This window comes from Rhinatrema bivittatum, chromosome 17 (assembly GCF_901001135.1).
Source record: "Rhinatrema bivittatum chromosome 17, aRhiBiv1.1, whole genome shotgun sequence".
NCBI classification, from domain to species: Eukaryota; Metazoa; Chordata; class Amphibia; order Gymnophiona; family Rhinatrematidae; genus Rhinatrema; species Rhinatrema bivittatum.
This window is the reverse complement of record NC_042631.1, coordinates 31,950,764-31,966,413: the sequence shown is the minus strand read 5'-3', so window position 1 is coordinate 31,966,413 and position 15,650 is coordinate 31,950,764. Positions and strand designations below refer to the sequence as shown.

Here is a 15,650-nt window from a genome sequence, read left to right as displayed (position 1 = left end):
ACCAGGCAATTAGCTAGATAGTTGACTCTACAGGCAGGCATTTAGTGTGGCTAATTCATCCTGCTGTCTACGGCAAACACCGGTTATTGTAAACAAACTTGCTATTACCATCAACAGGCAGGGCTGAATTAGCCATGACATGTGGGGAGTCCCAAGTTGAGGTGGAGGATTTACTGAAAAAGCAACCCAGATCTCATTATGGAGAGTCTAGCTTTGCTCTGATTTGATTCTTTGTGATGGCATCAGGGTCGAGTTTTCAAGACTGAATAGGAATCCAAGGGCTTGTAGGAGTTGACTTGTTTTTGGTAGAGAGGTCGGCACTCCTTCCATGAAAATGTGCTGCTACTACTACAGCTAAGCATTTGGCAAAGACCCTAGGTGCCACTGAAAGACCGGGGGCACCCAGTACTGGTAGCGAGAGGATTCCACCACAAAGTGTAGATAGTGGGAGGAATGGATGGGTATGTGAGCATATGCAAGCTTCAGATCCATGGCGTACATCCACTCCCCCGCTTGGATGAAGGGCAGGATTGTGTGGAGGGAGTACATCTTAAAAGTTCTCCTGTAAAAGATTCTTGTTCAGTCTTCTTAAATCCAGGATGGGTGTCCAACCCTCCAGATTTATTGGAGATTAGAAAATTCCCCTGGCCATGTTAATTCAACAGGACAGGCTCTATCGCCCGCTGTCTGAGGAGCAACTCCACCTCCAGGCAGAGCTGCACCGAATGAAATGGATCCGGACTGATGACTGAGGAAGTATGGGAAGTGGGGAGAAATGCATGCACTAACCAGATTCCACAATCTTGAGTATTTATTTATTTACAATGACTAATAACGTTATAATATAATAATGCACAGCAGCTGATCAGGGTTACTCACTAATGCCAGTCATTACCACTATTTGCTAACCTTGACACTAGGCATTGACTAAGAGATGATACAATGACCAAAAGTACTATGGTTTCAGCAACCTGTGCTGATCTTGTGCCATTCTTCCAGGTATTTATTTATATACCGCATTACCTCTGAGTTCTAAGCTGCTTTCAAGAAGCATTCATAAACTGTAAATCAATAAATACACATTTAAACACACAAATGCATCCCCTCGCACCATTGGCTGAACTCACCATTACATAATGCCAAATCACGACTAGCCGCTGTAAGCTCCAAAAGACCAACGATTATAAAAACGCATCAAATGCCTTCTGAAAGGCCTTCTTGGATGTTTTAGAGCACTGCTTCGCATGAAGATCACCAGGCAACTGATTTGAAAGTATAAGGCCCAAGCAGCGCAAACAGCCTCTCTCTTGACTCAGCCAACCTTATTCAACCAGCTGTAGGTATACCCAGCAGGCAGCATTTCACTATGCGATGCTTTATGGATTAGAGTTAGAGGCCCGATAGGTCGAAAGTGCTGGGGCTTGATGCACTGGTGAAGGGTCTTTTTGGCTGTGAGGAGTGGCGCTTTTCCTTTCTACTAGGCCCCTAGCCTCGGGATGCTCACAAAGGGTTTTCCCGACCCCCTGAGAATGGCATATTTTTGTTTGCTGAACCCCGAGGAGGGGGTGGAGGAGGCCCCGGGCCTGCTCCAGCAAAGGGGGAGGTTTTTTCGAGGAGCTCCTGCTCAACTCGACACCTGGGGAACTCAGTAAGTCTCCTCTCCAGGAGGAGATCCAGCTGTGGCTCTTCAGAAAACTTAAACAGTTCCTCCACCTAACAGATGCTGTTTTACAAGCTCTAATTTTGACTGGACTACATTACTGCAATGCGTTATACTGTATTTAGGGCTCCCTGACACCACCCTTCGTCCACGTCAGTTAATACAAAACACCTCTGCTCGTCTTCTTGCCAACATAAAAACCAGAGATCATATTACCCCAACTCTTTATACTTTACACTGGCTTCCCATATGGCAATGAATTCAAATCAAAACTCTGACAATCCTTCATAATTTAATTCATAAACCTTCTGCTGTATGGCTGTGTTCCACATTGCGTTTATACCAACCATCACGTCGCCTTTGCTCCATAGACAAAAACTTCCTACAAGTTCCAACTATTAAAACTGCGATGCTTGATTTAACCAGAAAGCGTGCTTTCTCAGTAGCAGGCCCTATCCTCTGGAACTGACTGCCAGACTCACTGAGGCTTATAGTAAATCCAAAGGAGGTCAGGAAAAAATTGAAAACATATCTATGTTCTGTTGCGTTTGCAAGCTTCAAGCAGTATGATATCATTTTCTTCGTTATGAGATTCTGGTAGTTTTTAGCTCAATATTTTTATTTTGTCATGATTTGATTTGTCGTAACATTCGTATTTGATTTGTTTGCTTTTATGTTTTAATTATGTATGCTATCAATCACACAAAAATACCCACGCACACACAGTGTACTCCAATACAACACAATACTCCAATACACCTTCCAATGTTCACGCACAATACTCATGAGGTTGTTAGTATTGTGCGTGAACATTGGAAGGTGCTATCTTTGCATTCAGTTTTTCAGACGGGCCCTAGATTTGCCTACTTCAGAGGCCAGAACATTAGAGACCGTGTTGTACATTCAGGCTTTGTGTCCATTAAGAATGTTTCCCCTGTTGGAGGGCATCAGACCTGTTGAGGTTGTGACATGTGTCCACTAGCCCTCACTGGTGAAGAATGGCAGGCTCCACATTCTGGGGTAGTCATACGTCGGAAGAAATTAACCACATGTGACTCAATGGGAGTTGTTTATGTAATACAATGCCCTTGCAAACTTGTGTATGTGGGCCACACAAAGCGGAAGATTCGTACTAGGCTCATTGAACACAGAAGTTGCATCAAAACATTGAAAATGACAGCACCTTTGGTCCAACATTGTAATAATTCCCATCATGAGTTTACAGACTTGCGTTGGTCAATTTTAGAATCAGTGCTCCTGAATCCAAGAGGTGGAGATATACAAAGAACACTGAATCGCCGCGAACATTACTGGATCTTCTCTTTGAATACTGTGGACCCTTATGGACTGAACGAGAGAATCAATTGGTACTCTCTTGTTTGATGCTGTGGTTTTTAAAACCCTGTTTTCAGAAGTGTGACCCTTTTGAAATAAGACGCGATGTTTTCATATATACATTGTTGTGAATGTTATGTGTGTGAGTGCGGATTATTGTGAATATCATCTATTATTATCAATATCAGTGCACAGTATGTGAACGAATTATTATCAGATTTGTGCACACAGTATGGATTCCCTCTACCTATTATGAGCATTTGTGCTTTGAAATTGTATATTCAAATATTCAGTTCTTTTTCGCCAGAAGAGGACCAGATGGGAAACCTCAATTATGGTCTTCTCACTATTCGTATAGTGGCGTGAGGACGTAGTAGAGGACTTCCAGTTTTGACATGCGCAGTTCTTGGTAAAAGCGTCTTTTTTCAACATGAGGACCTGATGGAGGACTGTTTGGTGATGCATTCTAACGTAACAGCGTGAGTTACGGGAGGACGTGATAGAGACCTGTGTTTTCCCGGAAGGGGAGGTAACGAGTTAGAGTTTCCGGTATAAAAGGAGTGCGTGCGTCTACCATGACTCAACCGACGCGGGTGAAATGTGAGCCCGCATTTAAAAAAGCATTTTCGCAGTTGAATTCGCCGCACTAATGGTTTTGAGAAGGACTGTCGAATTGATGACCCGTGATTTCCCCTGAAGCAGGACTGCGGTCCGAAACATGGCCATGTCGGGACTTATGGGACTTGATCATCGTGGATAAGTATTCCTTTATCAGTCATGCGGTATTAATTGGGAGTTTCCCTATAATTTTCGTATGGATATTTTAAGAAAATTAGAGAAAAAACGAAGCAAAAGTCCTGCAGGATTTATTAAAAGCAATTTAGACCTCCATGGTAAACGAGAAGATATAATATTTATTTATTTATTTATTTATTTTTTTTATATACCGACATTCATCTCCATTGAGATATCACACCGGTTTACATTCAGGTACTGGAGGTATTTCTCTATCCCCAGAGGGCTTACAATCTAAGTTTTTGTACCTGAGGCAATGTAGGGTAAAGTGACTTGCCCAAGGTCACAAGGAGTGACAGCGGGACTCGAACCCTGGTCTCCTGGTTCATAGTCCACTGCTCTAACCACTAGGCTATTCCTCCTCCTTCAACATTGCCTCCCTGCCAAGGCAGGGAGGCAATGTTGAAGATGAAAAAATTAAATAGAATGAAGATATCTAACAAGAAAAAACAAGAGAAAAAGAGTACTCGTCCGTGTTGATTCTTGGACAAAAAGGCCGAGAGGCTCACGAGGTAACGCTCGCATGGGAACTCCTACACATGCTCAATACAGCAAAAGCTCTATAACCTAAGAGAAAAGGGTCTGTTTGGTGCTGTCGGCTGATGTCACCAGATGTCTTTACTAATTCAGCCCTGCTTGTCAACAGAGAATACACCTTCCAAGCTCCAAAAGGAAGTTCTCTTTGGCACTATGCAAGTATTAAGAAAAGCATTAGCAGTAGATCTGAGAGACTAAGATTGTACTCAACATGCCCTGGTTAATGAGTGAGGTTCAGTCTTGTTTGAGTATGCGTAAAACAAATCTATCTGGAAACATTTTCTCCATAAAGAACTGAACTCGAGTCAGCTGACGCCAAACCACAGGGCAAACAGTCATTGCTATCCTGAAAAACAAATCCTCCTGGGCAAAAATAAAATGCCAGTATAGGATTGAACAACACGGCGGTGGCAGGTGCTACACTTACCTGCATAGCTGTAAAGAGAACCAGAAGCAAGCTGCCCACGCAATTCAGTGCTCACACCTCTGAGTAGAACCCGATACCAATCAGAAGGACAGAAGAAAGCGCAAGCACTGTCTGCAACACAAGAAACAGACAAGAAATGGAAGAGCAGACCAAGGGAAAAGGAAAAAAAGACAGAAGCCTAGCAGCACCTGTGCCGAGCTTGAAGGAAGTGTGCTGTAGGGCAGCATGGCATGCGGGAGCTAGGAAAAAGTCGCCCCTGCAGGAAGGAAAGAGGGTGTGAAAGAAGTGGCAGCACAGCAGTGATCAAAATGCAGGAAATAGGCAAAGCAGAGGACATGCAGCCTTAATGCAAGGCGCTCAGCAGCAAGAACGGACTTCACTCCAGGTCCAAATTCTGTCCTACAGGAGAGGGGGAGGAGCACGAGGGGAATCAACAGATTGAATGCAGAGGGACAGCAGAGACTGTGTGGTGACGAGAGATACAGTCTGGGGAGGAGAAAGAACGTGCACAGGGAAAGGGGGTACAGAGGGGCAATACAGAGCGTACTGCATGGAGAAGAGAGGATACAGACCGTCCTGTGCGGCAGAAGCTGCTATGTGGCCGTGACATTACTCTTCCTAAATAAAAATGGCTCTAAACCGGCTCCATTGGAGTCTTCTTACCCTGAGAATCAATTAATGTATTCCCACTTCCCAACAGGCCGTGCCACTATCACAAAGCTTAGGAACAAGAGATGATGGCTGAGGGGCACAACCTCGGGAAGGGTAGTTCTGAGGCAGTCTGAACAGTCAGGTTGTCAGGCTCGCCACAATGAATATACATGAGAGAAATTTACATACATTAGAAACCCAGTATGGGGGAGGGGAAGGAATTCAGGGATGAGGCATGGAGCGAGAAAGGAGGAGGAATGGGAAAAGGAGAGTAAGTTAGAACAGGAAGAGAAGAGCAGAAATTGAGAGAAGGAAAAAAATATTAAAATATCTACTAAAGCAGACAGAGAGAAGTGAAACAGAAAAGAAAAAGGAACAGAAAATCAAGTTGGAAATGTTTATTATCATATAATAGAATAACAACACAGCATTGTTTATTTATGTATCACTTGCTTTTCCAGAGAGTTCAAAGCAAGTTACAAACTTTGGGTAATCATAGTCTGTACAAGACAGTAACGCACTGTAAAATATCCTAGGACCCAATTCAAAGCCCACACAGAATTTGTACATTGATAACAGCAGATTTGTTGACTGATCTTTTTTTAATGCATAATTCTCTTATAGGCAAGACATACCTGAGGCTTTTATATCAGATCTGAAATATTTTGTGGTAACAAAACTGAAAAGAATGTACTTTGGAGGGTAGATCATTCCAATTTTTCATGGAGACAGGCCAGTAACAACCCTCTTCCCTCCTAACTGAACTGCTTGCACGTTAGGGACCCAGAATGTGCGCCCCAGAAATCTGGTAGCCTTACTCTAACCCCACTGCTCTGGTCTCCTGCAGGTGGTGTCTGGACACCCACATAGCGCTTGTTGAATTCACAGGGGTGGGGGGGACAACAAAACAGGGAGCAGGCTTTAAGGGAGTAATTTTATAATCCCCCTCATAAATTGCACAGCACGTACGTGTGCAAGTTCCACCAGTTTTCAAAGCGGACTTCCACATGCAAGTCTGCTTTGAAAATTATCCCACATAATCTGCCCACACACAGCTACATCTTCTATTATGGGTGCAGAGATGCAATACTTTGGAAAATGCAGATGTGTGCACTCAAGTCCAAACCCATCCCAACTGCTCAGTCAGGCTAAACTTTCATGCAAACAGGCAATATGTGCACAGTCTGCTTTTTAATAGGCCATTTCTACAGGTGGTGCTCAAAACGATCCCTCGGGCCCCTCCACCTTAGCTGGGATTTCAGGCTCTCTTTAATGAATATGCATGAATTTTGTTTGCATACGCTGCCTCCAATAGATGAAAATATTTCTCATTCATATTCACTAGGGATATCCTGAAAACCCGACTGGCTGGGGGGGTCCCCCGAGGACCGGTCTGAGCACCCCTGAGGTAGAACATTGTTTTACTTGTGGAAATGCCTTTGAAAACTACCCTCCTTAGGGCCAACAAGAAATGTGTTGCAGCACTTGAGTTTTGGAGGCTTCACCGGCCTGTTCTTCAGAAGAAACTATAGAGACGGAGAAGGAACTTTTTATATTCTGGAGCCATTGTCTTTACTATTTTTGTAAGTGGGGGACACTTTGGATCCAATCAGACTAGAGGAGAGCCATGTTGGAGGGGGGGGGGCCTTCCAACGTTACAACTGATCAGGGGATTCCCCCCCCTCTCACAACCTCCCATTGGCCATTGACACTTTCTGTCCCTCCTTCCCTGCTACTCTTCAACCAACTCAGGCAGGTGTGTAGCTTCTCCTGCGGCTGCTGCTATGCTTTACCTGTTCCATTACCCCTCCACCTCCAGCCCCCTCCTTAGTTCCTAACCCCTTCTCTTACTTCCTCTCAAATTACAATGCCCCCTGGCTCCCCTTGCCACAGCTAAGACCCTGAAAACATGTACTGCCAGTCTGCAGCTCTGTGCCTCCATTCCTCCTGTGGTGCTCTTCCTGTTGCTGGCTGGGCAGTGTTTACTGTTCCTCTGGCATGAATAGGGGGAATCGGCAGGACCAGGCTACCCCTGCTCCTTTGGCTCTCTGTTCACGGTAGGACCAGGTAATAGTAACATATTAAATGCCGGCAGAAAAAGACCCAAGTGGTCCATCCAGTCTGCCCAGCAAGCTTTATTTATTCTTTTCATTCATTTTTATTCTGTTAAGGGGTGGTAACTGCTGCTCCATGCAGGCTACCTTATTTTCATTTCCATCCTTTAGCTATTAGGGATCCTACGTATTTATCCCAAGCTCTTTTGAATTCCATTACAATTCTCATCTTAACTATCTCTTCTGGAAGGGGATTCCATGCATCCACCATCCATTCTGTGAAGAAATATTTCCTGACATTGTTCCCAAGTTTATCCCCTTGTAGCTTCATATTATGAATCCTAGTTCTATAGCTTTCTTTCCATTGGCAAAAGCTCAATTCCCATGCATCATTTATACTCTTCAAACATTTAAATATCATATCCCCCCCATCTCTTCTCTCCTCCCGGGAATACATATTTAGGTCCTTCAGTCTCATTTGGCTTTTGATGCATACCCCACACTATTTTGGTTGTCTTTCTTTGGACTGCTTTGATCCTGTCTCAAGAACTGAACACAGTGCTCCAGATGAAGCCTCACCAATGTCATGTACAGGGACAATATTTCGATGCAGCCCAGCATTCTTCTGGTCTTAGCTACCATCCTGTCACATTGCTTTGCTGCTTTCAGATCATCCATCACTATCACCACAGGGTCTCTTTCCCGGTACATGCACAGCATTCTTTCGCCCCCTTATCATATCTTTTGGATTTCTACACCCCAAATGCATGACTGTGCACTTCTTGGTATTGAATACAAGCTGCCAAACCTTGATCACTCCTCAAGTTGTCTTAGATCATTTTTCATTCACTCCTTCAGGCGTGACCACTCTGTTGCACACTGCAGTGATCCTCCAGCCATCTACTGGGAGGTCTTCAATTATGAAAGGAGAATGTACAGGGTGTTGGGTTTATTTATTTATTTATTTATTGATTGATTGATTGATTGGCAGTGGACCACTCAGGTGCCACATTAGAGGTCACAAGAGCCACCTCCGGCTCCCGGGCCATACACTGAAGAACACTGTTCTAGTGGTGTGGGTGGGAATCCTGAAATCCTCCATTGTTGGAATTTCCATCTCACAATTTTCTCTAAATCTAAAAGTTTCCTAGTTAAGTCTGAAAAATAGACCTGTGAGGTCTCCAAAAGGCAGATACTACAACAGTTTCCTGGATGATTCCCTGCCAGGTCATCAACCAGGAACCTTTTGGAACTTGCTTCCTTTTCCCCATTAGGGGTGGGGGGAGTGGAATCTGCCGCTAGAACCAAGCGGATATATTTCTTATCCAGAACATTATCACTGGTGATCCTTTAAAACGGATCACAGCCTATAGGAGTGCGGTTTTCTCTAGGACCTTAACGGGCACCGATATCCCACCCGACCAACAGTACCGTCTGGACTGGACTTACCTTCATTGCCAGAGTCGGAAGCCCCTAGGCTGCCTTATCGACGCCAGAACCTCCACATTCCCAGGGGGCGCTGCGGCGCCCAGTACTCAGGAGCGCCCTGCCCTCTTGTCTCTAGTTTTGGGCTGCACTTACCTTCATTGGCAGAGTCGGAGGCCTTCAAGCCGCCATATGGACGTAAGGGGACCTCCACTGGCCCAGGGGGCGCTGCGACGCCCGGTAATCAGGAACGACCTACCCTCCTGCCTCTCGGAGCCGCTCCTCAATCGAGGCCGGCCCGAGCCTTCCATGTGACCGTCGGCCCCTCTGTGCGCGTGCGCGCTGTCAGCCGTCACCCCCCCCACCCCCTTCCTGAGCTTGTGAGCAGCTTTATGTTTGTGCGGCCCGTGGCGCGCGGATTCCTCGTTATCGAGATTTATCAGGTCTTGCGCTTCGGTGGCTCCCGACACGCGCCGACATGTCCTACAACTACGTGGTGACGGCGCAGAAACCCACCGCCGTGAATGGTTGCGTCACAGGTACCGGGAGGCTGTGGGGAGGGGGAGAGCGAACCGGGGCCTGAGAGAGAACTGGAGGGCAAGGAAAGAGGAAGAAATACAAGAATTTTACAGGTGGCAATTAGGAAACATTGAATTGAATACATTCTAAAAGAAATAGTCCTATAGTCTTACAATATTCCTTTACCCGTGCCAGGGCTTTCCTCCCTACTTACAGTTGTTTGGCCCACCCTGTGTAGCCACTCCTGTGTTTCTCGAGCGGCGGCAGTGTTAAATGAAAACAAGCTAGAGGTGTCTGTGGCTTATAGTACCAAGCACCTGCTATGTCATAGAAGCGCTTCACAGCAAGAGTTGTGATCTCATCGGGATTGTGACTGTCAGGATAGCCCGAGTGCTGCACACTCTGCTCCACCACAGCAGGTGGGCATATTGAAGTTAAGGTTATGGTTGAGTGGACAACTGTCACGTTCTTTTCTCCGTATCTAGTCAGGTGAGCGGCTAACTTGCAGGACACTAGTTACTGAAAAAGGTAGTTTGACATAAACTGGCATGGAAGTCCTGCTGCTCGGCTGTTGGAAACATTCATATTGTGCCTGGTACCCGAAGTTGGCTAACTGTACAAGCTACACCTCTAAATCATCCACATAGTTTTTTTTGTTTTTTTTTTTAATGAAAATGTGCACACTTAATAAAATTTAAAAGTACGCACATAATTTCAAACCCCTCCCTATCTTTGCCCCAGAAATGCCTCTGCTCAGGCTGGATAAACTTACATACATTGGGCAATTGTTAAAAAAAGTGTTTGTAGGGAGCTAAATTACTTTCAGTCACAATGACATCTATTTATGCTGTTCTCTGGCTATTGCAAGACTATACATTTTAAAGATAAGCTTTCTCTCTCTCAAAAAAAAAGTTGTTCAATGATACACGATATATGGACTTTGTCTCTCTCTAAGATCCAAAACTTACACTGGTATATGATTATATTACAATGCTACATAGCCAGTGGTGTGGCATATGAGCACATTCTATGATACCAGTATAGCTGTAGAATAGAGAATGAGACATTTTCTGCACATTTGCTTTGACAATTAGTGAAATTTATGTATAGTCAAGCTATGACATCCCAGGGAATTAATTGCTTGCTCAGATTAAAAATGTATTTAAATTCTATTTGAGGATCACAATTCAAAAGGGCTCTGGAACCCATCTGGATTCTGCTGCCACTGCCTTCAATTGTGATCCAAACATTGACCCATTTCTGTTTGTTATGAGACTATGTAAATTTAACTGTGATAATGACATACATCTACTGATAGGGATTAGATACATGTTCTATAACAATGTTTCTCAAACCAGTTGTGGAGTGCCCCCCAGCGAGTCAGGTTTTCAGGGTATCTACAATGACTATGCATTAGAGAGATTTCCAAGCATTGCATTCATTGTATGCAGATCTCTCTCATCCATATTCTTTGGATATTCTGTAAACCAGACTGGATAGGGAGTATTCCCTGACCAACTTGAGAAGCACTGTTCTATAACACTTTTGACTATTCCCAGATGATGTCATTTTATAATACTTGAGTTTGGATATGTTGGGCCAGGAGTAGAAAAATATTTATAAAATGTAAGTGCCAACAATCATTGTTTGGAACCAGGGAAAAATATTTTTTCTTTTAACATTTTTTGCTGTTTTATTCTTTTATGCTTTTTTTTATTGATTTTGCTTTATTTTTGCTATTTGCATTTGTTTGTTTTTAACTTCCTTCCTCCTTGAAGTGCCGCTGCAATATCACACGTGCTAAAAACAGGCGCTCATATTGCGCGCCCATTTTCATAATGTGTGCACAACCACCTCTCCTGGGTGCCCGATACTATAGTATAATGAGCTGACGTGCTGGGGAGAAATTGTGCTTCCCTAGCACTGAAAAGCATAGTGTGCCCAGGACTGTGGATGTGTGCACATCAGGAAAATGGGGCTCAATACGAGCATCCGTTTTCTTACCCCGCAGTTGATTTAATCAGATTGGAAGAAGGCAGGATGGCAGAAAGGAGTTGCAGGTGAGAGGGAGCCCAAAATGGGAGAGAGAATTCACAAAGGGAGAGAAGAGAAACAAAATGGGAATAGGAGGAGAAGGAGATTAAAATACGTGAGGGGAGAGGAGGTGGGAGGAGAACATGATATAAGATGAGGAGGCATGTCTCGGTGATGACATTGTAAAAGAGGAGGAAAACCTAAAATGTAAAAGGGAAGGGAGAAGGCTAGAACAGGGAGAAAATGAAGTGGGGAAGAATGAGAGGGCACCTATAAAAGAGTGGAGGAAGTGATGTTACCCGCAGGAATGGTCATTTAATTGCAAAGCTTCACTGAAATGATAACTTAAACAAAATGAAGAGCTTTGGGATCCAGAAAATATACCTAAGTTTGATGAAACGCAAGTTCAAACATTTGACAAAATGCAGGCGAAGTCAGGTGACTTAAAGAGGTTTTTTTTTGAGCTGCCAACAAAGGAGCTATGAAAGAGCCATGGGAGCACAAGATGGCAGAGGCAGCTCCTGAAGGAGAAGACGACCACATGCGGAAAAAGATTGATAGAATAGTGGGCTCAGTCTTAACCAGGTCAGAGCTGATGAAATGATTTACAAAACTTAAGGAAAACACTGCATCAATTAAAAAGGACTTTAAAAGTGAAATAAGAGTTGGTTTCTGATTTAAAGAGAGACTTAAATGAGAGAGGAAGTTATTTGCAAGTTATAGAGGTGGGTTTGGATAAGCAGGAGGAGACTTTGGATAAATTGGTAAAAGAGATTGAAAAGAGAGAAGTTGAATATAAGGAGCTGTTGGATAAAATAGAAGATCTTGACAATTGCTCTTGCAGAAATAATATCAGTTTGAAGGGTGTTCTGGGAAAAAAAAAAGAGTACAATGACTATATTACAATTGTTCGGATAATAACCTTGGCAATCTTGACTTCGTAAAAGGAGCTGGATAACATCCCACCTCACCCCAGATAAAAAAAGAGCTCATAGATCTTTGTGTCCTCAATGGAGTAAATTACCATGGGATATTATATATATATATATATATATATATATATATATATATATATATATATATATATATATAATATCATGACTTCACTTTGAAGCAGAACATTTTTTCTACTGCAAGTTCTCTGAGTAAGAAAGACACTCTGGGAAGGCAATAAGAGAAATTTCAGTGGCATTTCATGTATTAACGTATAGAAATGAAGGGATTTAAAAAGGGGCAATCCTATTGAGGAAAGAAAACATGATATAAATGATATTATCCCGTTGGACTTTTACTCCCTGTGAGTTGTGGCAGCACTAAAATGGTAATGGCAAAAGAAGCATGGAAGGTATTTTAAAAAAGCAAGAATTTCAACAAATACTAATGGATCTTTTCAAACATTGAAAGCCCAATGGCAACAAGTTCAAAATTGAGAAAAAAGGCTTAAAAGAAGCTCTCTGGTCCACTGAGCATAGCTGATAAAGGCTGACGAAGGCATTAAAGAGATGATGGCGATTTTGGAACTTCGTGGGTCCTGATTTGTGCAATAAGGTGCTGCACTTCATTCCCTTGTTTGGCATGGTGCTGCGGATTTTATTTCATTTTTTTGAGGATGTGTTCTCCTTTAGTAGATATTTCAATAATTGTGAATTGCGGTTCATCCAGCAGGTATGTTGTTCCTCTGCCACTTATAGGCTACAGAAGAAAGTGGGCTGCAGGATGATTTGATATCTTTTGGGAGGGGTGGGGGATGTTTGTTGGGGATGGTTTTTGGGAGCTAACCTGTCATGTGCTTGGGTGGTTTTAAAAGGTATTTTTATCTTGTATTAAGGAGATGTTGGTCTATCTTGGGGAAGGCTGGCAATGTCAAATGGGTTTTACAGTTGTTGATGGAAGATACAAGACATAAGGATACTCTCTATCACCATATCTGTCCATACAGCGGCATGGTCCGTCCATGTAATGTCCTTTATTCTGCACCTCGATATCTCTGAGATCAAAATGTTATTAAGAATAAGAGTTGTATAGTTTTGAATAGTGTGTATAATCCCAACTCTTGCCAGATAGCACCGACTCCTAAATCCATCATAAACTGTTTAAGCTTCTTTCTATTCGTATTTCCACAACTGAAGACATTTATAGAATTATCCAGATTAGGAGTTAGTCATTTTGAAGTCACCACCCATCACTAAATGTAATATATTAGCTATGGTAAGAACAGTATTTCTGGATGTTCTCTTGGGAGGGCCAGGAATATTGGAGGCTTAATACATCTCTCTCGAAGGATGAAGTGATTGTCTAAAAGTCTGAAGATGATATCAGTTTTTCTTATGCAAAGGTTATTTAAAATGTAGGAAACAGTTAAGTCTCTGTTGTTTTGTCATGCCTTTGATTGGAGAGACTGTTTTATTGATTTTTATGATGCATACATTTTAATCTGTACATCTTTTTATGTACTTTTTAATTATGTATGTCATATAGCAATCCGCTTTGGATGAGTACATTGGAAATGGCGGTCTAGAAATGTTTTTTAAATAAATGGTAAAGTGGATCTTGTGGGATGGTTTCAAACCTGTGATTTGTGGATGCTTTATAGTGCTTTCTATTTAAAAAAAAAAAAAAAAAAAAAAGGGACTCAGAGGCTTGGGAAAACTGAGTTTTTCTTATTTGCGGACTGGATTAATTTCCAACTATTGCAGATGAAGCAACAATATTCTGAATATGGGAAAAAAAGCAAGCAAACTATTTGCATTCAAGTTATGTGTCCAAATAAATCAAATGAATAGAACCAGAACTGGGAATTCCTTAGGAATCTTTACATCTGATAGTGAGAGAATAAGACAAGAATTTGTATTCAAGATGCTAGTGTTGCTCATTATAATATTGTAGATTATTTAGCTTCTATCAGCCTGCCTAAGCTTCTGGATGAGGTTAGGATAAATTTAGATAGGGAGATTTCAGAACTGGAAATATTAAGCGCAGTTTCTTCTTTAAAAATGGGCAAAGGTTTGGGTTTAGATGGTTTAGGTCCCACCTTCTATAAAGGACTTTTGGTGAAACCAATCACTTCGCTGTTTAACTCTCTCTCTTTCTCTCTCTCTCTCTCTCTCTATGTATAGAGCAGCAATCTCCATGATACCTAAGGAGGGGAAAGATAGAACAGTGTGGATCCTGTAGGCAGATGTCACTTTTAAATACTGATATTCAAATTCTTGCAAAAATCTTGGCTATTAGGCTGCCTTGTGATTTGCCATTTTTAGTGGATTCTAACCAGGCAGGATTTATTCCATATCACCAAGCATCTGACAATATACAGAAAATTCTCAATGCAATTTGGATGATAAGGAGAAGCATTCACCTTCAAAGTTATTGGTGGGCGCAGAAAATGCTTTCAACGGAGTGCACTGGCAGTTTTTGTTCAAGGTCTTGCAGAAAATTAACTTTATTTGTCTGCTAATATGTATCTGCTTTTATTTTAACTGATGTATTGTTTTATGTTGTGCTCTGCTGAGATCTTAGCGGAGCACACACAAGACAAAAGCCCTTTCTAACAGGAATAAGCAGAGTTAAATAACAGTTTTTAATTTCTTAATGGAAGGTAAGATAGCTGCTTTCCTATATGGCAGAGTGTTCCAAACAGACGGCGTGTCAGTGGAGGACACCCTTGATCTGGTTTCTGGTAGATGAAGTGGTTTAAAGAATGGAACTGTCAACAGTCGCAATGTATGAGCAGAGGGAACCTTTCAGAAGTGGGTATGATACAAAATCTTAAGAAATGACAAAATCGTATTATAAATACTCAAAGTGTGATTAAAGATGTGTTAAAAGTCGGTTATTTAGCTGTCCTCTCAATGTATATTGTCACATGGGACCTTGTTGGACGATATTTATAATATATGAAGAGCTTCCTTGTAACGACGGAATCTCTAGTCCCTTACATTCCCGACAAAGAATTCTTTTGTTTCACCCTCTAACCGAGGGCTTCATCAGGGGGAAAATTCCAAATACCAATGAACATATTGGATGCCAATTCACATAGCAAAAAGGAATCTTTCAAAGTCCAGTACGGCTTTGTCATTCTGTTAAATACATTTTTCTATGCCCGGAGAGCCACGGGGCTTTAACAGTATCAAGCGGAGCAAAGCCAAACTTCCATGTAACACAAATGCCGAATTTCTCTTTTTATAAAATTTGTGGTATAAATTACTGAATTTTA

General features: G+C 42.4%; 2 protein-coding genes across 8 annotated transcripts in view; one reads left to right on the top strand and one right to left on the bottom strand.

Moving 5' to 3' along the window:
- Positions 1-9,170, bottom strand: part of TKFC (triokinase and FMN cyclase) — a 41,129-nt gene extending 31,959 nt beyond the window's left edge. Inside the window, exons 1-2 of one of the 7 annotated variants that reach the window (XM_029583190.1) lie at positions 9,041-9,170; positions 4,755-4,865 (exon numbers count right to left, since the gene is read on the bottom strand). In XM_029583190.1, the coding sequence (XP_029439050.1) occupies positions 4,755-4,760 (6 nt within the window). In that variant the 5' untranslated portion in view covers positions 4,761-4,865; positions 9,041-9,170. Of the gene's footprint in view, positions 1-4,754; positions 5,141-5,417; positions 5,707-8,267; positions 8,374-8,908 lie in introns of those variants that run through there. The other 6 variants (XM_029583188.1, XM_029583192.1, XM_029583191.1 and 3 more) reach the window with 6 other exon arrangements.
- A 30-nt stretch (positions 9,171-9,200) lies between these two features.
- DDB1 (damage specific DNA binding protein 1) overlaps positions 9,201-15,650 on the top strand; it is a 54,366-nt gene continuing 47,916 nt past the window's right edge. The window contains exon 1 of the mRNA XM_029583186.1: positions 9,201-9,423. Coding sequence (XP_029439046.1) covers positions 9,363-9,423 — 61 coding nt within the window. The 5' untranslated portion in view covers positions 9,201-9,362. The remainder of the gene's footprint in view (positions 9,424-15,650) is intronic.